Raw genomic sequence first — 25,220 nt, forward strand, 5'->3', positions numbered from 1 at the left:
ACCCCCTGGATGAGAACCTTTAAGAAAGCAAATATGCTAAGTAGTCATGTAAGAGAATTTTAATTGACTGCCATTTAATGCCATTGTGGTGCATCTGTCTCTTGCTGGCATAATTATCTTGCAATTCTGCACACTCTGTGAAGCTTTACATGTTATTCTGCCTTTCATAATGGTTTTGGAGCTTCCAGGCTGTTTTATGGAAGGTTTCATAATGTGAAAACTCACCTTTTTCACCCAAAAATCTAAAGTTTGAGCTATTATTGTCCAAAAATGAAAAAAACCTCAGGGAAATACATGTGTAAATATATGTGTGTGACCAACCTGAAAAATTGTGCTGGTAATTTTCAGTGAGCAGTCACCAGAACTTAATTTTAACTCTTCAAACTTCTATTAAAACTTCATTTAAACTTCAATTAAACTATTTTATTGGGTGGAATTTTCTAACAGAAGAGCAGGCTGTGGCTGAATCAGTCCCACTGAGAAGTGCAGCCTGTACTGGTGTGACAGCTCATTGTTTCTTAGACTTTTTCCCACATCAAAACCTTTGGGAAACAGAAAACCAGAGCCTGGATTGCCAGGTCTGTGCCATTTCAGTTTTACACGTGTGTTTCCAAGTGAAAAAAAGGGATTTTGTTTTTTCCATGTCTGTCTGAGTCTGCTGCCATGTTTGGATGCTGGAATGTCCACTGCAATGTCTGCAGGAGAACCGAGGATCTCCTCAGGAGAACCAAGGATTCTAAACTCATCTACAAGAAAAAGAAGAAGTTCTGTTTGTTCCATTCAGTGTTGAGATCCTGGTTTTCCATTATTTTTCCACTCTTGGTCTTTCCAACGTTCTTTGCTGAGATAATTTTGGTTCTGAGGGAAAGTGCTGGAGGGGCAGTGAGGGAGCAAAGAATGGCTGGCATCATCTTCAGCAGTTGTTTTTTGTCTTGGACATCTCATAAACTTTGTAAAGCATCATGTCCACTTTGTGTGTCCAGTTGGGTTTTTTTAGTGGGATTTTGTCTGTCTGGCTTGCTTGCTTTTGATTTTGCATTGATCTCCCAGCAACTCTCCTTTTGGGTTTAAAAAACTCTCATTCCTTCAATATTGCTGTGCCTCCAGGCTGGATCTGCTGGATTCTGATGGCTCACAGCGCTGTGTTTGACTTGGCTGAAGCTGATGTGGTTTGGAAGTGTTACTAAAACTGTTTGTACAATCTAATTAATTATTTATCATTAGTAATTAATTGTGTCACTGCTCTGTTTGTGATTAACGTCCTCCTTTAATCCCAGACAGAGCACACTGTGTGCATAACAATAGAAAAATATTTGATATATTGACATCTTCAGTGCTCTAAACTCTTGAGGTTTTTAAAGCTCTTATTTCTCCAGGAAGTGCATAAAATTTCTTCTTAACACTCTTTCATACACTCTTGCTTTATTATATTTTATATATTATATAGAAATGCTATATGATATATAATTTTCTTGTATTTTACTCTTATTATATCTGTCTCTGTGAAACACCTTAAATCAATGGACTGTTCCCATCAAGAGAAGAACTCTTCACCTCCAAGGGTCAGAATTTTGGCAACACAGTTCTCTTGCCTCTTTTATTTTTACAACGAGGAAGTGTGACCATTACACTGGATGAAAAATTGCAAGTGGTCTCTTGTAAATGTCAGATAGATGTAGATTTTCTTTCCACGTCAGGTCATTTTTTAATTAATCCTTTTTTCCAGTGGACACCTTCAAGTTCCTGCTCTTTCCTTGCTCTGCCCGCCAGCCCCACCGAAGCAGGGCCCCTCTGCAGGGTGAGTCTGTGACACCTGGTTGTTCTCTGTTTAGGTGAAATACAAGGAGAACTTTGCCAAAGAGCTGGGTAAAAAGCCAAAATACGACTTGAAGGAGGCCAAAATCTACAAGACCCTGAAGGATGCCCACAACATGGCCAGCGAGGTATGTTTATGTTCTCTTAAGCTTTTCCTGGGACGAGATCCCATCCTGCTTTCCCAAATCCCTCCTTTGTGTGGCTGGAACCTCCCAGGGCCAGGCTGGAGCAGCAGGGCCCTCTCCTGATGGGTCTGGCCCCTGTTCCCTGCAGGTGAAGTACAAGGCAGACCTGAAGAAGCTGCACAAGCCCGTGACGGACATGAAGGAGTCGCTGCTGATGAACCACGTGCTGAGCACCAGCCAGCTGGCCAGCGCTGTAAGCTCGGGGTGATCCCACAGCTCCCAATTCCCACAGCTTCCCAAAATCCCTTGGGAATGCCCTGCTAACTGCTCGGTAACAGCAGCTCCCCGGGCACCTCCGTGGGCAGCACCTGGTAGTGATCTCTTCCTCTGCTTCCCAATGGCGCCTCCGTAACCGGGGCTGCCCTCGTGTGCCCTGGGAAGGGAAACCCTCACCTCTGTAGCGCTGCTAATTCTGTAAACACTGATCACCTGTACTGGGGTGGTTCTTGATCCCATTTTAACTGACTGCAGAACTCCTCATCTTTTAAATCCTCTGGTCATTTTTACTGGGTTGGTTCTTGATTCCATTTTAACTGACTGCAGAACTCCTCATCTTTTAAATCCTCTGGTCATTTTTACTGGGTTGGTTCTTGATCCCATTTTAACTGACTGCAGAACTCCTCATCTTTTAAATCCTCTGGTCATTTTTACTGGATTGGTTCTTGATCTCATTTTTAACTTATTGCACCACACTAACAAATACCTTTTTTATTTTTTCCTTTTTTCTTTGCTGATTATTATATTTAATTTTTTTTATTTTTATCTGGATTTTTTTTAACTTTACTTTTTTTACTTTTACTGGATGTTTGTTTAACACTCACCTATTGTAAATCCACATAATAATGCCTAACAAAATAATTGATAATGAGAAAAGGCAAAACCTTTATTGCCTGGTACAGCCTTTTCTTACCCACTGTGTTTTCTCCTCTTTCTTTTTCTTCTTTTAATCCTGGTTTGGACAAAACCTTTGTTGCAATCCAAATGACCATAAAAAAAATAACTATTCCCTCACATTTTAACCCCCAATATCAAATCTAAACTTCTTGGTTTTTGTTTTACTTCTTGCATTTCTAATTTCTCTCTGATATTCCATTGAAGTGTTGCTTTGATTGGACCTAAGAAGTAAATTTGCTGAGGGTTTTTTTTTTTGGATTGAGATGATTTTTGACACCTTCCCTTCAGTACCAGTACAAGAAGCAATATGAGAAGAGTAAGGGTCACTACCATGTGGTGCCAGATAATCTTGAACAGGTTCATCTCAGGGAGGCCTCAGAGCTCCAGAGCCACGTAAGTTGGACGTGTGTTTGTCCTTATCCCAACTCACTGAGCTCCAAATTCCATCAAAATCCTCCCAGGGAATCCTCCAGGCCGGGACATTCCCTGTGCCTCTCTGCCCCACCAGCCCTGCACCCCTGGGGAAGGATCCAGGGAGCAGAATCTGCCCATTTCCAAGGGCAGAGCACACAAAATACACAGAAAAAAATCTCCCTGTGATTCCTTCATTCCAGAGCCAATCCTGCTGCTCACCTCTGCTCTGCATGGATCTTTTTACACAGGATAACACATTTATCAGGGGGATTTAAATCTGGAGAAAAAAGGACTTGGGAGTCACAGAAACTGGGAACGGAAAGAATTAGGGTTGGATCTTTTTACACAGGATAACACATTTATCAGGGGGATTTAAATCTGGGGAGAAAAGGACTTGGGAGTCACAGAAACTGGGAACGGAAGGAATTAGGGTTGGATCTTTTTACACAGGATAACACATTTATCAGGGGGATTTAAATCTGGGGAGAAAAGGACTTGGGAGTCACAGAAACTGGGAACGGAAGGAATTAGGAATTGTTGCTGACAGTGGATTTCCAACTGCTTCATCCATTCCATGATCCAAAGGAGAGCTCTGCTGTCCTCTCCTGCATCCAAAATGCCTTTAACCAAAACTAGCAACATGCCTGGAGTTTTTCCCTCTGGAATAAAGCAGTGGATCACTCCAGACAAATTCACAGTCTGATTTGATCTCTGATCTCTCTGTTCCCAGTATTTATTGGCTGTAAAGCAAGAGAGGAATTACTGCAGGAACACCAAGGGCCTCAGCTGACTGTTCTGGTGCTTGGCACAGAATTCCAGACGGGTTTGGGACATTTGGGATTATCACAGCCACCCCTGCCATGGACAGGGACACCTCCCACCCTCCCAGGCCGCTCCTTGGGCACTGCCAGGGATGCTCAAGGCATGGAGAGGCAAAAAGGTCCCACAGCCAAGGACCATAACAAAATGGTTGTTAATCAGGCTGTTGTTAATGAGACTGTAATTAATTTTTAAGCCAGTCCTTGTTGCTGCAGTTTGGGATCAGGCTCTGACTCGGCTCAGCTTTCCCTCACTGAGCACTCTGAAAATCTGGAGAATCTTGAAGAAGGAATCATCTCCATGGACATTTTACTTCCTGGACACCAAATTTTACATTTGTTGGTCAATAACACAGGTTTCAGGAAGGCAAACTGCATTAGACATTCAGGTTTTATCCCAGAACTGTTGAGTGTAGGCACATGCTACTCAGTTAATTAGGTGTTTGATTATTTAGGAGGGTGACTTTCTGTCTTTTCTTCTCAGGTGAAATACAGAGAAAAGTATGAGAAGGAGAAAGGAAAGCCCATGTTGGACTTTGAAACCCCCACATACCTGACTGCAAAGGAGTCTCAGCTCATGCAGAGTGAGGTAAATTCAATACTGATGGGCTGAAAAGCTTTAAAATTTCATTTTTTATATTAAACTTAGGGATTTAACAGGCAATTCTGCTTTCACCTTGTGCAGGCTGATAGACTGAAAATTATAGTAATTTCATATTTCTTTATGATGGCTGTTAAGTGCTGCATTGAACATTCATGGCACTTTCCTGTCATGAAATGAGTTTATATGTGATTTTTTATTGGTAAATGAAGCTTAAACAAGTCTTTGAATAAGAAATGTGGTACAAAATTAATTTCACTTTTACAACACAACACGGTGTTTGTGTGTTATCACAGGACACAGAAAGTGTTGTGTTTCTTTTTTTTTTACCTCAAAACTCCATTTTTGAGAAATTCTTTTATTCTTTGTCTCTGCTGTCAGAGGTTCTCCCCTGACCTGTCATTTTCTTTTCTTGATCACGTTTTTTGTGTTTATTTGAAGTTTATTCCTCTTCTGGCCCAGATGGAGGCTGCAGAGCAGCTGTGTAAGGCCATTAGTCCTGGTGGTACCTTTGAATGCTTTCTCTGCATAGATAAATTAGTAGAAATATAAACAATAAAGGCAGGATCAGGTCCTGTTTCCATAGTAAGCAATGATCTGATTCACAAGTTTTAGTAGGAAGAGGATTTAGCATCAGCTGTACCCAGTGATTTTGTCACCCTCCCAGCATTGCACGTAATGAAAATATTGTAATAAATATTTGCTGTTTTGCCTTTTTTTTTCTTTTTTTTTTTTTTCCTTCTTCTTCTTCTTCTTGCTCTCATTAGAAAGAATATAAGAAGGACTTTGAAGAGTCCATGAAGGGCAGGAACCTCACTGGCCTGGAGGTCACACCAACCCTCTTGCATGTCAAATACGCCACCAAAATAGCGAGCGAGGTACCAGCTCCTCTGGGCTCCCTTCCTGTGCCTCCTGCAGCCCTCCCACCCTCACTGAGCATGTTCACATCCATTTTGTGCTGTCACCTAATTTGCCACGGACATTTCTTCCTTGTCCCTTAACCATCTTCCCATGTGCTGCCCTCTCTGACGTCCCTCAGCCTAACTGGTCCATCTGTGTGTGCCTTGGCAATTTATCTTCACAATAATCCCTATCTTTTGTTGGGCTACTTTTTCCATAACCCTCTACAATATTCTTTCTTGTTTTTCAAATTTTCTTTTTTTTTTTTTTCCTTTTCTTTTGGAGCTTTTGGAACTCTTTTTTCTTTCATTTTCATTAAGTTTTTTTGCAACAAAGTTGGTAGAGCATAAAACTCCCTTTGGTCTGGCTTTGCAGTGTTTTTCCTTCTCCTCCTGCAGAAAGAGTACAGGAAGGATCTGGAGGAGGGAGTCAAAGGGAAAGGACTGACAGCCCTGGAGGAGACTCCAGACATGCTGAGAGCCAAGAATGCCACTCAGATCCTGAACGAGGTATGGGAGAGCTGCTTGGAAAATGCCTGAGTGCATGGAATGTCCAGCTGCCCTGGCAGGGACACCTTGAGCCATCCCAGGCTGCTCCAAGCCCCATCCAGCCTGGCCAGGGATCCAGGGGCAGCCACAGCAAATCTGGGAATCCATCCCAGCCTGGAATTCTTCCCCAGTCTCCCATCCATTCCTGCCTTTCAACTGGTGTGAACTTCACCATTCCCTGGAAACTCTTGAGTAGAGGCCAGGAAAGAACATGGATGAGGGAATAAGGATCTAAGTAGATGTTTAAGGGAACTCTTTCCTGGGTGCACAGTCACTGTCAGGAATTCAGGTGGGAAACAGAAGCTGGGATCAACAGTCACTCAAGGAACTCATTAGTAAATTAATCAAGGGACTAAACCAAGATGTAAATAACGAAGCACAAACTGAAATAGTCTGAAATTACATTATTTGTATGCATAATTATGAGCCGATATTAGAGGTAGTCCTGGCTTGGGATTGGCATTGTTCCTGATTTGGGACGGGCACTGTTCCTGGTTGGGATTAGCTCTATTCCTGGTTTGGGATGGGCTCTGTTCATGGTTGGGATGGACACTGTTCCTGGTTTGGGATTGGCTCTATTCCTGGTCTGGGATGGGCTCTGTTCCTGGTTTGGGATGGGCTCTGTTCCTGGTCTGAGATGAGCACTGCTCCTGGTTGGGATGGGCACTATTCCTGATTTGGAATGGGCACTATTCCTGGTTTGGGATGGGCACTGTTCCTGGTTTGGGATTGGCATTATTCCTGGTTTGGGATTGACTCTGTTCATGATTGGGATGGGCACTGTTTTTGGTTGGGACTGGCATTATTCCTATTTGGGACAGGCTCTGTTCCTGGCTGGGCCTGGCCCTGTTCCTGGAGTGTGTCTGTGGACCTGAGCCCTTTGCCATGCCCTGTTGGGATGCCTGCCATGTTCCTGGTTTGGGATGGGCCCTGTTCCTGGTTGGGATGGGCTCTGTTCCTGGTTTGGGATGGTCTCTGTTCCTGGTTGGGCCTGGCCCTGTTCCTGGTTGAGATGGGCCCTGTTCCTGGCTGGGCCTGGCCATGTTCCTGGTTGGGCCTGGCCTTGTTCCTGGCCGGTACTGGCCCTGTTCCTGGAGTGTGGCTGGGTCTGAGCCCTTTTCCCTCCCGCCCTGTGTCCCTGCAGAAGGAGTACAAGCGGGCCCTGGAGCAGGAGATCCGCGGGAAGGGCCTGACCGAGCTGGCGCTGGAGACGCCGGATTTCGTGCGTGCCCGGAACGCCACCGACATCGCCAGCCAGGTCTGTGCCACCCTGAGCTCCTCAGGAAGGAAAATTCAGATTTTCCTGGGTAAACCCAGAGTGATCTGTTGTGCAGAGACCCCTAAACGTGAGCTTTGCCCGACAGATCAAATACAAACAATTGGCAGAAATGGAGAAAGCCAACTACACCAGTGTTGTTGATACTCCAGAGATTATTCATGCCCAGCAGGTCAAGAACCTTTCCAGCCAGGTATCTTGAGTGCAGCCATTAATCCTGCTCATGTGGGAACTCCAGGAAATACTAATGAAACACCCAAATAACCACCTCCCACAACCTTCAGAACAAATCTTTCCAGAGCTCTGGAATTCTACGGCAATAATCAAATTAATTTTACTGCTGTGTCAAGTGACACAATAATTTCTCTTGCTTTGCAAAGCTAATTCTTCTTTAAGCAGATTCTTCTTAATTTTCTACTCCTCAATAACCTGCTGTCTAAAATAAATCTTGCAGAGAGGCATAATCTCAGTTTGTACCAGACAGAGAAGAACTCACATCTCCACAAAGATGGGCGCTACTCAACAATCAATAACTACAGTTTGTTTCTTGCTGCTTCTGTGTTTTCTATTTTAATCCATTTGGGGTTTTTTATCAGAAAAAATACAAGGAAGATGCAGAGAAGAGCATGCCCTACTATGTGCCTGTGGCTGACACACCAGAAATGCAGAGGGTCCGAGAGAATCAGAAGAACTTTAGCAATGTAAGTCCAGAAATAAGTTTAAAAAAAACTAAACCCATATTTATCTCATTTTTGAAGAAACCTGTGAGGGAATTTGTACAGCATAGAGTTAACATTTCCCATTTTCCATTTTCACAGCTTCAGTATCAGTCAGACCTACAGAGCAGCAAAGGAAAAGTCACAGTGGTTCAGGACACCCCAGAAATCCTGAGGGTGAAGGAAAACCAGAAGAATTTCAGCTCGGTATGGTCACCTCTGTCTTCACTCCTCAGCCCAAAAAATACAGTTTCATGTCTTTATTAAAATTATAACATTTTTGTGCTTCTCCTACAGGTACAGTAGGTTTAGCTGGGCTTTATAAAGTGTTTTTCCTGCTGTTTTTGTGAGGTGATTGCCCTCTTTCACAGGCCCAGCTGTGATGGAGTTAAACAATCCCTCATGAAATGAATATAATTATTGTTGTCCCTTCCCTTTGTGGTGTCCCCATGCCAGTCCCTCCTGTCCTGCTGCCCCTCGTGCTCTGTGTGCCTGAGTTGTTGCCCAGTTCCTGTTGCCATCAAGTCTCCTGAGGCATTTTGCCTCCAGCACCAGTAGCAAAGTACAAAGTGGAAAATATTTGTATAAACCAAATAAGAGCAAATAATGATCTTCAATCCTACAATCAGCCCACAGATGTTTTAATTATGGAATGGGTGGAAGAGACCTAAAGCTCATCTTCTTCCATCCTGCCATGGGCAGGGTCTCCTTCCACTAGCCCAGGAATTTTCTACTGAAAGATATTTGATATTTTGATTTATTTTATAAATTATCTCCTACTTAAAAAACATTAAATATAAAATATAATCTCTTTTTTCCCCCAAATGGTGCTCACTTTGGACACCTTCAGAGAGGCAGTGACCAGAGTGGATCCTCTGGGCTTTCAGCTGCTCTGTTGTGTCCAAATTCAGTGTCTGGGAGCAAGAATGTCGTGTTTTGGATGCTTAACCTTGTTGTCTTCATTCTAAATGTTAAGATTTTGTATAAAGAAGATATTGGAACTGGAACCACAATTGAAAAGACCCCAGAGATGCAGAGAGTTAAACGAACCCAGGATAATATCAGCTCGGTACACAAGGATTGGTTTTTAATACTCACTCTACTGCTGCTAATTCAACTTGAAATAATTTTTTTTTCTATTTTTCTTTTCTTTACATCTTGCTAACAGTGGTTTGGCAATAACCCACCCAGTCAAGGGTGACTTTCTTGAAGTTTTTGCCCATTCTTGTTACTTTAACAGTAACCTCTCTAATGATTAACATTCTATTTCTTACTCACAACCCATTTCTAAACCACAAAAACCCTTGCTGTCAATTTGATCTCATCCCAGATATAGTTTGGACAGAAAAAAGAAATATTTAGGTGGGAAGGGATGTGTTGAAATAATCTATTCCAACCCTGTGCCTCAGCTTTAGGATGAGTTGGGTTTTGAGTATCCCACAGGATGAAGATTCCACAACCTGTTCCAGGGTGAGACCATCCCCCAGGAAAATCTGTTTTACTCTGCTCAGGCTGAATTTTCTGGTGGTGAATTTTTTGGTTTGTTTTGTCCTGGCAAACTTGGATGTTACCTAAAAGATCACAGCCCTCTGTTTTCCTATTAATTTTATTTCAAAGCTCCTAAATCTCCTCCATGCTTTTTTTGAATGGTGGTGTCATTTAGCGTCATGCGCTAACACTGCAGCCAGTTTGTTCACGCAGAATGTGCTAAAAATGTTAAAAATGTTCTTGTGAAAGGCTTTTTTGTTGTTAGCAAAGCAGAAATGCAATGGCACTGTCACTGCTGAAACGTTGTGTGATGATTCTCACCTTTGTTAAACTGGAGGGGTTCTTACACATCCCAAATTCTCCTTTGGCTGGTAGAAAGACCAAATAGTGCCAGGTTTAAAGGAATTTATCTGGTTTTATAAAACCCTTTTAGTGCCATTCCTGGTGACTCAGCAGCTGAATTGCCTTGTCACGGATCCCTTGGGAAGGATTTAAACTTCCCCTCTGCACAGATCAGGATAAATCTCTTTATGAACCCTTGAAAGCTGTCCTGCAGATCCTCTTCCCTGCCCTAATTCCTGTTCCCTGGCAGGTGAAGTACAAGGAGAGCATTGGCAAAGGGACTCCCATTCCCGACCTGCCCGAGGTGAAGCGCGTCAAGGAGACCCAGAAGCACATCAGCTCGGTAATTGATGTCCCTGTCCCTGTTCCTGCAATGTCCCTGTGCTTTGCACATCATCTGGGGAATGTCCCTGTTCCCTGCAATGTCCCTGTTCCTGAAATGTCCCTGTTCCCTGCACATCAACTCAGGAATGTCCCTGTTCTTGAAATGTCCCTGTTCCTGCAATGTCCCTGTTCCTGCAATGTCCCTGTTCCCTGCAATGTCCCTGTTCCCTGGAATGTCCCTGTTCCCTGGAATGTCCCTGTTCCCTGGAATGTCCCTGTGCTTTGCACATCATCTGGGGAATGTCCCTGTTCTTGAAATGTCCCTGTTCCTGGAATGTCCCTGTTCCCTGCACAGCAGCCCAGGAATGTCCCTGTTCCTGAAATGTCCCTGTTCCCTGGAATGTCCCTGTTCCCTGCACAGCAGCTCAGGAATGTCCCTGTTCCTGAAATGTCCCTGTTCCTGAAATGTCCCTGTTCCCTGCACAGCAGCTCAGGAATGTCCCTGTTCCTGAAATGTCCCTGTTCCCTGCAATGTCCCTGTTCCCTGGAATGTCCCTGTTTCCTGAAATGTCCCTGTTCCCAGGAATGTCCCTGTTCCCTGCACAGCAGCCCAGGAATGTCCCTGTTCCCAGGAATGTCCCTGTTCCTGCAATGTCCCTGTTCCCTGCACAGCAGCCCAGGAATGTCCCTGTTCCTGAAATGTCCCTGTTCCCTGCAATGTCCCTGTTCCCTGCTCATCAGCCCAGGAATTCCCTGCTCCCTGCCCTCTCCAGGGCCTTTTCCCCTTGGGAAAGCTCCAGCTCTCCCAAATCCCCATGGCCAGCAGCAGGAAATTGCAATACCTGAGTTTGACAGGAATTATCCCCATCAGTCGCTGCCTGTGTTTCTTCTGTGGCCGGGAACAAAAGTGACCCGGGTTATGTGTTGAAGTTTGACTGGGAAAAAAGGGAGCAGGAGCACAGAACTTTGAGGGAAAGACCCATTTGAAGCCTTTTTGTGTGATAAATATATTATATATATATTCCCTCGTAATTATAAGGGAAAACAAAATCTTCCCACATCCATTCAAGTGTAAATTTCACAGCTCACTTATGGACAACTGAGTTGTTTTTCCAAATGATTCCTCATTCTTTCTAACCTTCACCACAAGTTATTTTCCTTGCTATAATTGATTTATTGGTTTCAATGATACCAAGCAGTGGAATTTTTTTTGTTGTTTGTTTTGGTACAAGTTTTGTTTTGGTACAAGGATTTTCCTCCTTGCAAGAGGAGCTCTTGGTCAAAATAAGACAAAACACTTGTGAGGTGTATTGCTACATTTGGAATGCAACAACCCATTCCCACATGATTGGGGTTATTCCACAAACGTCTCCTTTCATGAGAAATACCATTTCAAAAAATCAAATAACTACAGGTTAAATTAAACCTCATAACATGAGTGGTGGCCCTCAGTTGGTTTTGTTTCCTAGAGGTTTAACCCAAAGTAAAATAGTGGTGCAAACAGACAGAAGTGAAAATGAATAAAGCCCACAATGAGGTCTTTGTACATGGAACAATTCCAGCAAATGTTAACTCGTTTATTAATCCCATAAAGAAATGCTGATTGCCTGAAAAGTAATTCTATCATATTTCCTGAACTAAGACGAGAAGTAAAATATCCCTCTCAAGGTGGGCTCAGCAGAATATTTGAATTTGTGTCCTTTAAAGGAAGAACTGAAGGGAAATTACTCTGAGCTGGCGCTGCCAAAGACCCTGCGGGGTGTGAGTTGTGTTTTCCCTTGTGCCCAGCGCCAGTTGGCAGTGGCAGAGGGTGGGCAGGGGTGTGCCAGGGCTGCTCTGACCCTGCTTGTGTCCCACAGGTGTTGTACAAGGAGGAGCTGGGCACAGGCACCCCCACGCCCGTGACCCCAGAAATGGAGCGGGTCAAACGCAACCAGGAGCAGATTAGCTCGGTATTTCCACCCTGCAGGACTTATAACAACGGGCTGTTGTTATAATCCTGTGCTCCTAACACCCTAACCTTGTTCTTCCTCAGGGGTGTAGTCCTGGCTGGGTTTTAACTCATTGATCTTCCACTGTTTGTGCTTTTGGGGGATTTACACCTTCACACGCTTTTCTTCTAAGAACAAACCTGCCTGAAAATAATCCTGGCATTTCCTGGGCTAAGCTGGGCAGCAGAACATCCCAGTGGATTTGTGGTGTTTCTCTCCACGTTTGTTTTACCTTGAGCCTTTATCTCCTCTCTGCAGTGACCCATTCACAGAATAATCCCCCACAGCCTCTTCCTCAATCCCTGCCTCCGGAACGGGCGTGCGATGAACCCAAGTGATCCTAACTGAGCACAATCCCATAAGTGATCCTAACTGAGCACAATCCCGTAACGGTGGGATCTGGTGGCTCTGGCCTGTGCTGAGCGGGGCTTTGGTGGCACTGCTGTTGTCCCTCACAGGTGTTGTACAAGGAGGGTTTAGGGGCTGGCACTGCCACGCCGGTGACGCCGGAGATGGAGCGGGTCCGACGGAACCAGGAGCACATCAGCTCGGTACTGAGGGCTCTGCCCCCTGCTCCCCTCCCAAACCCCCTCCCAGCCCCTGGAACCCATCCTTGGCTGTGCTGGGACCGATCCTTCCTCACCAACCCCCTGAAGCCCTGGCAGGATCCTCAAGTTTTCATTTTCCCCTCGATTTAACTCGTGCCGTTGTTCCAGATGGAAGATTTTAAACTCAGGAATTAAAACCCTGGTGCAGGGCCTTCCTTTGCTTCCCTTGTGGGATTGGTGTCACTGCTCCTCAGGAGCAGAGCCCACCCTTCCAGCACCTCCTGCCAAAGGGAAAAATGGACTCTCAGCCCTTCCTGATCACGGGACAGGGAATGGTTTGGGTTGGAAGCAGTGAGAGGTCTGTGCCTGTCCCTGTCCCTGTCCCTGTCCCTGTCCCTGTCCCTGTCCCTGTCCCTGTCCTGCTGGGGCTCTGCTGTGTCCCCAGGGCTTTGTGGGGAGCTCAGGTGGCATTCAGCCCCTGGAACCCATCCTTGGCTGTGCTGGGACCAATCCTTCCTCACCAACCCCCTGAAGCCCTGGCAGGATCCTCAAGTTTTCATTTTCCCCTCGATTTAACTCGTGCCGTTGTTCCAGATGGAAGATTTTAAACTCAGGAATTAAAACCCTGGTGCAGGGCCTTCCTTTGCTTCCCAAGGAAATATTCCTTGTGGGAATGGTGTCACTGCTCCTCAGGAGCAGAGCCCACCCTTCCAGCACCTCCTGCCAAAGGGAAAAATGGACTCTCAGCCCTTCCTGAGTCACGGGACAGGGAATGGTTTGGGTTGGAAGCAGTGGGAGGTCTGTCCCTGTCCCTGTCCCTGTCCCTGTCCCTGTCCCTGTCCCTGTCCCTGTCCCTGTCCCTGTCCCTGTCCTGCTGGGGCTCTGCTGTGTCCCCAGGGCTTTGTGGGGAGCTCAGGTGGCATTCAGCCCCTGGAACCCATCCTTGGCTGTGCTGGCAGCAATCCTTCCTCACCAATCCCCTGAAGCCCTGGCAGGATCCTCAAGTTTTCATTTTCCCCTCGATTTAACTCGTGCCGTTGTTCCAGATGGAAAATTTTAAACTCAGGAATTAAAACCCTGGTGCAGGGCCTTCCTTTGCTTCCCTTGTGGGAATGGTGTCACTGCTCCTCAGGAGCAGAGCCCACCCTTCCAGCACCTCCTGCCAAAGGGAAATGGACTCTCAGCCCTTCCTGAGTCACGGGACAGGGAATGGTTTGGGTTGGAAGCAGTGAGAGGTCTGTGCCTGTCCCTGTCCCTGTCCCTGTCCTGCTGGGGCTCTGCTGTGTCCCCAGGGCTTTGTGGGGAGCTCAGGTGGCATTCCCAGCTCATAGCCCTGAAGGGACACCAGGAGCATCCAGTGGAGATGGTAAAAGTGCAGCAGGAGTGAATTCCTGTCTGGAATTCCCCCTCCTGACACATCCACTTCCAAGAGCACCCCTTTGTTCTGCAGTTCCGGTGGAATTTGGGACCTTTTGGGGTCACTCTGCCCAAATCCCCCCTGGAGTTCAGTTCTGGTTTAATTTGGGACCTTTTGGGGTCACTCTGCCCAAATCCCACCTGGAGTTCAGAATTTGGGACCTTTTGGGGTCACTCTGCCCAAATCCCCCCTGGAGTTCAGTCCTGGCAGAGAGCCCTGGGACAGGGACAGGGACAGGACAGGCACCTCAGCCTGGCTGCAGTCCTGGCAGAACATCTGGAGCTGGGAATTTCCAGGGAACATTCCAGCAGCTCTGGCCCTGGCTGAGGTGGCAGCATCATCACCTGGTTCTTTTCCTTGAGGGGTTTGTGCTGAGCTTTGACCAAAGCAAAACTCTGTTTTTCCCACACTTTGCAGTTTCACAATATTATTTCTCTTCTCTCTCTCTCTTCCCTGACCTCCCTGTCCTCCCCTTTCCTTCCATTTTTATTATTTTATATTATTTTATTTGGTATTTTATTTTAATTTCCACACTCCTGCTGCCCACAGGTGTTGTACAAGGAGGGGCTGGGGGTTGGCACCCCAGTTCCTGTCACTCCTGAGATGGAGAGGGTCAAACGCAACCAGGAGAATTTTAGCTCGGTATCTTTTATCATTACAGGAAAAATCTCCATTTTCTGTAGCTATTTAACACCTGCAAACTTTAAATCTCCTCACATTAACTCACAAAAATATTCCCTTTCTGCTCCTATGTTTTAGCACTATATTTTATGGACTTGTTTTAAAAATTTTTTTTCTTATAATTTAACACTGGATGTTTCATGTGCATTAATTTTTTTTCCGGAAGTTTAAACTATTTTGCAATTTTAAACCTATTTTTTAAAATAATTTGCTGAATTCCCTTCCTATAATACTTTGTTCCTCTGCTGGAGCCTACCCAGGCAGTTGGATTTGTATTCCCAGCTGAATTTATCACAATTAATAACTGATTTATGCTCCCTAATTTTTCCTGCTTTCTAGTACATTTAGTGGGCATAAAATTCCAGTAATTCCCTCTATCAAATGCAGATATTTTTTTGTTTTTACCTCTTTTTTACTGCCCTGTTGCCCCACAGGTGTTGTACAAGGAGGAGCTGGGGAGAGGAACCCCCACCCCTGTCACCCCCGAGATTGAGAGGGTCAAACGCAACCAAGAACACATTAGCTCGGTAGTTTTGGATTTCAAAAGTCAAAAAAAAAATCCCTCTTAATCAATTTTAAAATAATCTTAACCCCCAAATAATTGATTGACACAAGAGCATCCCATCCCTTTTGTTCTGCCATTTTTCCTCTGTAATCCTTGATTTATTTTGATTGGATCCATCACTAATGAGTTTAGATCCCTTCTTCCCATTTTTCTCTTGCTGTATTTTTTATGATCTGCCTTTCCTTTCATTAATCACTTCAATCCTTGATTAGTTTTGATTTCCCCTGATTTTGCCATGTATAAACCCCAAACTATTCCTTGTCTGACCCAAATCCGTGGCTGTAGTGATGGGGTGGGATGGGAAATCAGCTGGGATTGGTAAAAGCATTGCTCCTGCTTTGGGTTTGGTGCCTTTTCATTTGGGTTTGGTGCTTTTCCTTTGGGTTTGGTGCCTTTTCCTTTAGGATTGGTGCTTTTCCTTTGGGTTTGAGCCTTTTCCTTTGGGTTTGAGCCTTTTCCTTTGGGTTTGGTGCCTTTTCCTTTGGGCTTGAACCTTTTCCTTTGGGTTTGGAGCCTTTGCCTTTAGCAAATGTGGCAGGGATGCATTGGAAGTGTTCTGGGGGGTTGGAATGTGTGGAAAGGTGAGGGAAGTGCCACTGAAACCAGGAGAGCACTAGAAATTCTATGTAGGTAATACATCATATATTTTTTGAATGTATAAATTATAGTATTCTATATTAATTGATTAATATTCATTTTATATATGATATATAATTATTTCTATTATATAGAATATTATTTATATATTAATTTTTTCCCCAATATCCCACCCTCCTTCTGCCTCAGTCCTAGCAGAGTTTAAATGAGTTTTTTATCCCAAGGGATTTTTCCCCCCAGGATGTGTCAGCAGCCCCTCTCTGGTGCTCTGGGTGGTTTTGGTGCTGCCTTGACTCTGTTTTTTGCCCCTCATCCCACAGGTGTTGTACAAGGAGGAGCTGGGCACAGGAACCCCCACCCCTGTCACCCCCGAGATTGAGAGGGTCAAACGCAACCAAGAACACATTAGCTCGGTAGTTTTGGATTTCAAAAGTCCAAAAAAAATCCCTCTTAATCAATTTTAAAATAATCTTAACCCCCAAAATAATTGATTGACACAAGAACATCCCATTCCTTGTGTTCTGCCATTTTTCCCTCTGCAATCCCTGATTTATTTTGATTGGACCCATCACTAATGAGTTCAGATCCCTTCTTCCTATCTTTTTCTCGCCATAATTTTTATGATCTGCTTTTCCTTTCATTAATCACTTCAATCCTTGATAATTTTTGATTTCCCCTGATTTTGCCATGTATAAAATCTAAACTGTTCCTTGCCTGACCCAAATCTGTGGCTGTGATGGGGTGGGATGGGAAATCAGCTGGGATTGGTAACAGCATTGCTCCTGCTTTGGGATTGAGCCTTTTCCTTTAGGATTGGTGCCTTTTCCTTTGGGTTTGGTGCCTTTTCCTTTAGGATTGGTGCTTTTCCTTTGGGTTTCACCCTTTTCCTTTGGGTTTGGTGCCTTTTCCTTTGGGTTTGGTGCCTTTTCCTTTGTGTTTGAGCCTTTTCCTTTGGGTTTGGTGCCTTTTCCTTTAGCAAATGTGGCAGGGATGCACTGGAAGTGTTCGGGGGGGTTGGAATGTGTGGAAAGGTGAGGGAAGTGCCACTAAAACCGGAATAGCACCGGAAATAATATGTAGTTAATACATAATATATTTTTTGAATATATAAATTTTAGTATTCTATATTAATTGATTAATATTCATTTTATATATGATATATAATTATTTCTATTATATAGAATATTATTTATATATAAATTTTTTTCCCCAATATCCCACCTAAATCCAGCCTCCTTCTGCCTCAGTTCTAGCAGAGTTTAAATGAGTTTTTTATCCCAAGGGATTTTTCCCCCCAGGATGTGTCAGCAGCCCCTCTCTGGTGCTCTGGGTGGTTTTGGTGCTGCCTTGACTCTGTTTTTTGCCCCTCATCCCACAGGTGTTGTACAAGGAGGAGCTGGGCACAGGAACCCCCACCCCTGTCACCCCCGAGATTGAGAGGGTCAAACGCAACCAAGAACACATTAGCTCGGTAGTTTTGGATTTCAAAAGTCAAAAAAAATTCCCTCTTAATCAATTTTAAAATGATCTTAACCCCCAAATAATTGATTGACACAAGAACATCCCATCCCTTGTGTTCTGCCATTTTTCCTCTGCAATCCCTGATTTATTTTGATTGGATCCATCACTAATGAGTTCAGATCCCTTCTTCCCATTTTTCTCTTGCTGTATTTTTTATGATCTACCTTTCCTTTCATTAATCACTTCGATCCTAGATAATTTTTGATTTCCCCTGGCTTTGCCATGTATAAAATCTAAACTGTTCCTTGCCTGACCCAAATCCGTGGCTGTGATGGGGTGGGATGGGAAATCAGCTGGGATTGGTAACAGCATTGCTCCTGCTTTGGGTTTGAGCCTTTTCCTTTAGGATTGGTGCTTTTCCTTTGGGCTTGAACCTTTTCCTTTGGGCTTGAGCCTTTTCCTTTGGGTTTGGTGCCTTTTCCTTTGGGTTTGAGCCTTTTCCTTTGGGTTTCAGCCTTTTCCTTTGGGTTTGGTGCCTTTTCCTTTAGGAAATGTGGCAGGGATGCATTGGAAGTGTTCGGGGGGGTGGGAATGTGTGGAAAGTTGAGGGAAGTGCCACTAAAACCAGGAGAGCACTAGAAATTATATGTAGGTAATACATCATATATTTTTTGAATGTATAAATTATAGTATTCTATATTAATTGATTAATATTAATTTTATATATGATATATAATTATTTCTATTATATAGAATATTATTTATATGTAAATTTTTTTCCCCAATATCCCACCTAAATCCAGCCTCCTTCTGCCTCAGTCCTAGCAGAATTTAAATGAGTTTTTTATCCCAAGGGATTTTTCCCCCCAGGATGTGTCAGCAGCCCCTCTCTGGTGCTCTGGGTGGTTTTGGTGCTGCCTTGACTCTGTTTTTTGCCCCTCATCCCACAGGTGTTGTACAAGGAGGAGCTGGGGAGAGGAACCCCCACCCCCGTCACCCCCGAGATTGAGAGGGTCAAACGCAACCAAGAACACATTAGCTCGGTAGCTTGCAATTCCAAATGTGAAAAAAAATACCCCCTTTAATCGATTTTAAAAGACTTTTTAACCAACAAAACAATATTCTTGTTTCCTTATAATTGACTTACCCAAAAAAATAATGTCCCGGTCCCTCTCAGAGTTTTTTTTCCTTTATAATTATTACTAACATTTTTTCTTATTCCCTTGATGGTTAATTACATCATTTTAGTAATTGAATCCCATCTTTTGGAGTGTGATTGCCTTTTTTAACTATAAAAATCCCACCATTTTTTCCTTAATTAGTCTTAGAAATCCTTTTATTAACTCTTAAAAACCCACTCTATTCCTTTTTTTTTGTCCCAAGAATGCCTATTTTAACCTCTTAAAATCCACTCTATTTTCTTTATTTAGCTCAAACAATCCTGGTTTTTTTTAACTAAAAATCCACCATTTTCCCAATTTAGTCTCAAGAATATTTTTTTTAACTCTAAAACCCCATGTTTTCCTAATTTATTCTCCACAATTCTTTTTTTTAACTCTTAAAACCCCGCTCCCTTTCCTTAGTTAGCCCCAACAATTTTATTTTTTTGTTTAACTCTTAAAAACCCAGCCTGTTTTCCTTATGTAATCCCCATCCAGTTTTGTACCGTGAATTTTCCCGATTTTCCTGATTTTACCCTGGAGAACTAAACCGTGCCTGGGTGGGATGCGCTGGGCTGGGAGAGGATGCGGAGCCGCTTTATTGGGGTTGTTTGGTGCTTTCACAGCTTTTCCTGCCTGGGTTTGTGTCCCAGCGCTGCTGTTTGAGCAGGATCCCACTTTTCCTGCCTCCCATCCCGGATCTGTGTCCCGTTTCCCGCAGGTTCTGTACCGGGAGGAGCCGGGCGCGGGCACCCCCATCCCGCTCACCCCCGAGCTGGAGCGGGTCAGGCGCAACCAGGAGCACCTGAGCTCGGTACCGTGGGCGGCGGGAGCGCTCACTAACGGCCCTTAAAACACACGGCTCTGCCCTCCGCCTGCTTAATCCGCTCACAAACACATCCACAGAAACACATCCTCACAAACACATCCCTGCAAACATCCTCAAACACCGTAAACAATCCTCACAAACACATCCCTGCAAACACATCCCTGCAAACATCCTCACAAACTCCATAAACAATCTTCACAAATACATCCCCACAAACACCATAAACAATCCACACAAACACATCCCTGCAAACACATCCACACAAGCACATCCTCACAAACACATTCCCACAAACACATCCACAGAAACACATCCCTGCAAACATCCTCAAACACAGTAAGCAATCCTCACAAACACATCCCCACAAACACCATAAACAATCCACACAAACACATCCTCACTAATATCCCCACAAACACCACAAACACATCCCTGCAAACACCATAAACAATCTGCACAAACACATCCTCATAAACTCATCCCCACAAACACCACAAAAACATCCACAGAAACACATCCTCACAAACACCACAGACACATCCCCACAAACACCATAAACAATCCGCACAAACACATCCCTGTAAACATCCTCACAAACTCCATAAACAATCCTCACAAACACATCCTCACTAATATCCCCACAAACACATCCCTACAAACGCATCCCTGCAAACATCCTCAAACACCGTAAACAATCCCCACAAACACATTCACACAAACACATCCACAGAAACACATCCCTACAAACACCATAAACAATCTGCACAAACACCACAAACACATCCTCATAAACACATCCCTACAAACACCACAAACACATTCCCACAAACACATCCACAGAAACACATCCCTGCAAACATCTTCACAAACACCATAAACAATCCGCACAAACACATCCTCACTAATATCCCCACAAACACCACAAACACATCCCTGCAAACACCATAAATAATCTGCACAAACACCACAAACACATCCTCATAAACACCACAAACACACCCTCACAAATGCCACAAACACATCCCCACAAACACATCCCCATAAACACCACAAACAATCCTCACACACATCCTCACAAACATCTCCTCATAAACACATTCCCACAAGCACCATAAGCAATCCTCACAAATGCAGCCCCATAAATATCCCCATAAACACCACAAACACATCCCCACAAACACACCCCTACAAACACCACAAACACATCCTCACAAACATATCCCCATAAACACATCCCCACAAACACCACAAACACATCCCCACAAACACATCCTCATAATCAGTCCTCACTTCCTCACTATGTTACTGACTTCCCACTTCTTCACTGATGAACATTGCAGTGATGGCATTATTTACAAATATTTACTTGGTTTGGAGTTATTTACAAATATTTACGTTACTCTTAACGTTTTTAACCGTTTTATTCCCTGTTCCATCTTCCCTTTATATGTTTTTATATATTTTATATCTAAAATTCTTTGTGCAATTGTTTTAACCATGGAGGAGGGAGGGTGTGACTTCTCAGGTGGCTGCAGTGGGGGTTTAACAGCTCCCATTCCGCAGGAAAATTTGGATTTGCTGAGTGCTGATGGCTTTGGACGGTTTCTTGTTGTGCAGGTGTTGTACAAAGAGAGCGTGGGGACAGGGACCCCCACTCCTGTCACCCCCGAGATGGAGAGGGTCAAGCGCAACCAGGAGATTTGCAGCTCGGTACTTTGCCAAGAGCAAAACTTCCCTTTAACTCTTTAAACCCAGAGCTGAAACCTTTTAACTCTTTCCAAGCCCTTTTTAACCGTTTGGAGAAGGATTTGTCCCAAAATATCGCAGCTCAGCGCAGGGCTCGCTCCTCACTCGTGGCTTTCTCCGGTTGAAATGTTAACTCGGGTCGGTTGATCTCGGTTTTAAGAGTGATTTTAATGTCCTGTTCTAATCCTAAACCCTCTCAAACTCCTCTCCTTTTCTCTGCAGTGCTGCCGTTTATTTTAATTGGGTTTCATTGCTAATTTCTTTTAGCAGCTGGTTGGGTTTTGTGCCGTGCTCAGCCCCTCCGGGGGGATTTTGCGCTCTTTGGTACTGATAACTGATACCCCGTTATCAGCAGCGGCTCAAGCCAGGCTGCCAAACTGCTCCTGTACTAAACCGGTGCCCAGGAGCTGCTCTAAAATCACCGAGGGAAGGGATTGTGTGGGGAGAGCTGGTGCTGACCGTGCCCCTCTCATCCCGCAGGTGTTGTACAAGGAGCACATAGGGAAAGCCACCCCCACGCCCGTCACCCCCGAGATGGAGAGAGTCAAACGCAACCAGGAGATCATTAGCTCGGTACTTACAGCAGGAGGAGTCCCCGAAAACGGGAATGGAGTGTTTGTTTAACCCGGCTGGAGCCTCAGCAGCCTGTGCTTATTAACCCCGAAACGCCTCTGCCCCGAGGCCCTGCCCGTGCTCAGCCACAAACCGCGCCCGCTTCCCTTTAATGGGAAAACTAAAAACTGAAACCCAAGGAAGGCTTTTACTTGGATAAAACAATCCCTTTTTGGGAGGGATGCTGTTGTCCTGGTTGAATTTTTAAACCCTTTCTTACTCCCCCTGTGCTTTGCCCCCGTTCCTGCATCCCAGATTAATTAATTAATTAATTAAAAGCTCCAACTCCTCCCCATGCCCCAGCCCTAACTCGGTGGGACGGCTCCGAAGCTCTTTGTTCGTTCTGCTTTTTGGCTTTTTTTTTTTTTTTTTTTTTTTTTTTTTTTTTTCTTTTTCCTTTCCTTTTCAATGACATTTGGGTACTCCCTTGTAGGTTTTGTACAAGGAAAATGTGGGGAAGGTGACCCCGACCCCCATCACCCCCGAGATGGAGAGAGTCAAACGCAATCAAGAGATCATTAGCTCGGTACCTTCCCAGGAATTTCTGCTTTCCTTTGTGCTTCAGCTTAATCAAGTAACAGCCTAACTCCCACTCAGAGCTGGTTTTAATTTAAAAAGAGATGTATTTCTTTTTTTCCTGCACATTAATTGCTCCTTCTAAACCCAAATTACTTTGGTGTTAACGGTGTGATCCAGAGTTTTAGGCCTTTTTTACAACTCGGTTTGTGAATTTGTGGGTTCTATCCAGACCATCTCAGGAGTTCAGATCCCTTGGTGGGGATCAGGGGATGTTTGGGTTGGAAGGGACACAGAGCTCATTTCATTCCCTCGCCTCTCCCTAGCCCAGGTTTTCCAGGGATGTTCAGGCTTCTCTCTGTGTTCAGTGTTTCACCTTCCATTGGATTTTCAGGTGGATTTGACTTCAGGACCCCTGACATCATTACTGGGGCAGTGTGGCAACAAAACTTCCACCTCCCTCCTAAAAAGATCAAAGAATTGCTTCAAATGTAGGTTAAATAAAGCAGATAAATCATTTCTTACACAGCTTTTTAGAGCCAGAGGCACTCCCTGAGCCTCTGGAGCCCCTGGATAGAGCCCTTAACCCCAAATCCCAGTTTCCCCCTCTTGTTCCTCACTAAACGTTTGAGGTTTGAGATGTGGTAACACAGTGATGATTTGTGCTGAGAAATTGCTTCAAATATAGATTTAAAGAAAGTAGATAAAGCATTCCTCACACAGCTTTTTAGAGCCAGAGGCACTCTCTGAGCCTCTGGAGCCCCTGGATAGAGCCCTTAACCCCAAATCCCAGTTTTCCTCCTCATGTTCCTCACTAAACATTTGAGGTTTGAATGTAGTAACACAGTGATAATTTGTGCTGAGAAATTGCTTCAAATATAGATTAAATAAAGCAGATAAATCATTTCTTACACAGCTTTTTAGAGCCAGAGGCAGTTTCTGGGTCTCTAGAGCCCCTGGATAAAGCCCTTAACCCCAAATCCCACTTTTCGTCACTAAACGTTTGAGGTTTGAATGTGGTAACGCAGTGATGATTTGTGCTGAGAAATTGCTTCAAATATAGATTTAAAAAAGATCAGGAATTGCTTCAAATATGGATTTTAAAAAAGCAGATAAAGCATTCCCCACACAGTTTTTTAGAGCCAGAGGCACTCCCTGGATAGAGCCCTTAACCCCAAATCCCAGTTTTCGTCACTAAACGTTTGAGGTTTGAGCTGTGGCAACACAGTGATAATTTGTGCTGAGAAATTGCTTCAAATATAGATTTAAAAACTATCAGGAATTGCTTCAAATATAGATTAAATAAAGCAGATAAATCATGTCTTACACAGCTTTTTAGAGCCAGAGGCACTCCCTGAGCCTCTGGAGCCCCTGGACAGAGCCCTTAACCCCAAATCCCTGTTCCTCACTAAACGTTTGAGATGTGGTAACGCAGTGATGATTTGTGCTGAGAAATTGCTTCAAATATAGATTTTAAAAAAGCAGATAAAGCATTCCTCACACAGCTTTTTAGAGCCAGAGGCACTCCCTGAGCCTCTGGAGCCCCTGGACAGAGCCCTTAACCCCAAATCCCACTTTTCCTCACTGAACGTTTGAGGTTTGAATGTGGCAACACAGTGATGATTTGTGCTGAGAAATTGCTTCAAATATAGATTTAAAAAAGGTAGATAAAGCATTCCTCACACAGCTTTTTAGAGCCAGAGGCACTCCCTGAGCCTCTGGAGCCCCTGGATAAAGCCCTTAACCCCAAATCCCTGTTCCTCACTAAACGTTTGAGGTGTGAGTGTGGTAACGCAGTGATGATTTGTGCTGAGCCGGCGCTCGGGGCCGTCTGAGAGCCCGCCCGTGTTTGTCCCACAGGTGTTGTACAGAGAGAACGTGGGGCAGGCGACCCCCACGGCCGTCACTCCCGAGATGGAGCGGGTCAGACGCAACCAGGAGCAGATTAGCTCGGTATTCCCAGGAAAACCCTGCCCGGACCTCCCGTGCTAACACCCAGGAGGGCACAGAGCTCCTCTGAATAACCTCACTCTGCCTGGTTTTATTTAACCCGCTAATTTTTCCTTTCAAAAGTCACTTCTTAAGCACTGGAATTCTAAAGGATTTTTCTTTGTCATTTAATTTGTTAATATGATTTTTCCGGACTTTTCCCCCCCTTTCCTATTTTTAAAGGATTTTTTTGTCGTTTAACTTGTTAATACGAGTTTTCCTGACTTTCCCCCCCCCTTTCCTAATTTTAAAGGATTTTTTTTGTCATTTAACTTGTTAATATGATTTTTCCTGACTTTTTCCCCCCCTTTCCTAATCTTAAAGGATTTTTTTGTCGTTTAACTTGTTAATACGATTTTTCCCCCCCCTTTCCTAATTTTAAAGGATTTTTTTGTCGTTTAACTTGTTAATACGATTTTTCCCCCCCCTTTCCTAATTTTAAAGGATTTTTTTGTCGTTTAACTTGTTAATACGATTTTTCCCGACTTTTTCCCCCCCTTTCCTAATTTTAAAGGATTTTTTTGTCGTTTAACTTGTTAATACGATTTTTCCTGACTTTTTCCCCCCCTTTCCTAATTTTAAAGGATTTTTTTGTCGTTTAACTTGTTAATACGAGTTTTCCGGACATTTTCCCCCCTTTCCTAATCTTAAAGGATTTTTTTGTCGTTTAACTTGTTATTACGATTTTTCCTGACTTTTCCCCCCCTTTCCTAATCTTAAAGGATTTTTTTTGTCGTTTAACTTGTTAATACGAGTTTTCCTGACTTTTTCCCCCCCTTTCCTAATT

The 25,220-nt window shown here is 44.1% G+C and overlaps 1 protein-coding gene across 34 annotated transcripts in view; it reads left to right on the top strand.

Moving 5' to 3' along the window:
- Nucleotides 1-25,220, top strand: part of NEB (nebulin) — a 108,291-nt gene that overhangs the window by 74,609 nt on the left and 8,462 nt on the right. For 9 of the 34 annotated variants that reach the window (XM_074547791.1, XM_074547798.1, XM_074547822.1 and 6 more), the window contains 15 exons: nt 1,833-1,943; nt 2,089-2,193; nt 4,611-4,715; nt 5,495-5,605; nt 6,026-6,136; nt 7,320-7,433; nt 7,540-7,644; nt 8,048-8,152; nt 8,270-8,374; nt 9,144-9,236; nt 10,248-10,340; nt 12,771-12,863; nt 21,797-21,889; nt 22,362-22,454; nt 24,305-24,397. In XM_074547791.1, the coding sequence (XP_074403892.1) occupies nt 1,833-1,943; nt 2,089-2,193; nt 4,611-4,715; nt 5,495-5,605; nt 6,026-6,136; nt 7,320-7,433; nt 7,540-7,644; nt 8,048-8,152; nt 8,270-8,374; nt 9,144-9,236; nt 10,248-10,340; nt 12,771-12,863; nt 21,797-21,889; nt 22,362-22,454; nt 24,305-24,397 (1,530 nt within the window). Of the gene's footprint in view, nt 1-1,832; nt 1,944-2,088; nt 2,194-3,182; nt 3,288-4,610; nt 4,716-5,494; nt 5,606-6,025; nt 6,137-7,319; nt 7,434-7,539; nt 7,645-8,047; nt 8,153-8,269; nt 8,375-9,143; nt 9,237-10,247; nt 10,341-12,180; nt 12,674-12,770; nt 12,864-14,826; nt 14,920-15,392; nt 15,486-16,440; nt 16,534-17,498; nt 17,592-21,187; nt 21,281-21,796; nt 21,890-22,361; nt 22,455-24,304; nt 24,398-25,220 lie in introns of those variants that run through there. The other 25 variants (XM_074547792.1, XM_074547793.1, XM_074547797.1 and 22 more) reach the window with 22 other exon arrangements.

Source organism: Zonotrichia albicollis, chromosome 10 (assembly GCF_047830755.1).
Source record: "Zonotrichia albicollis isolate bZonAlb1 chromosome 10, bZonAlb1.hap1, whole genome shotgun sequence".
NCBI lineage: Eukaryota > Metazoa > Chordata > Aves > Passeriformes > Passerellidae > Zonotrichia > Zonotrichia albicollis.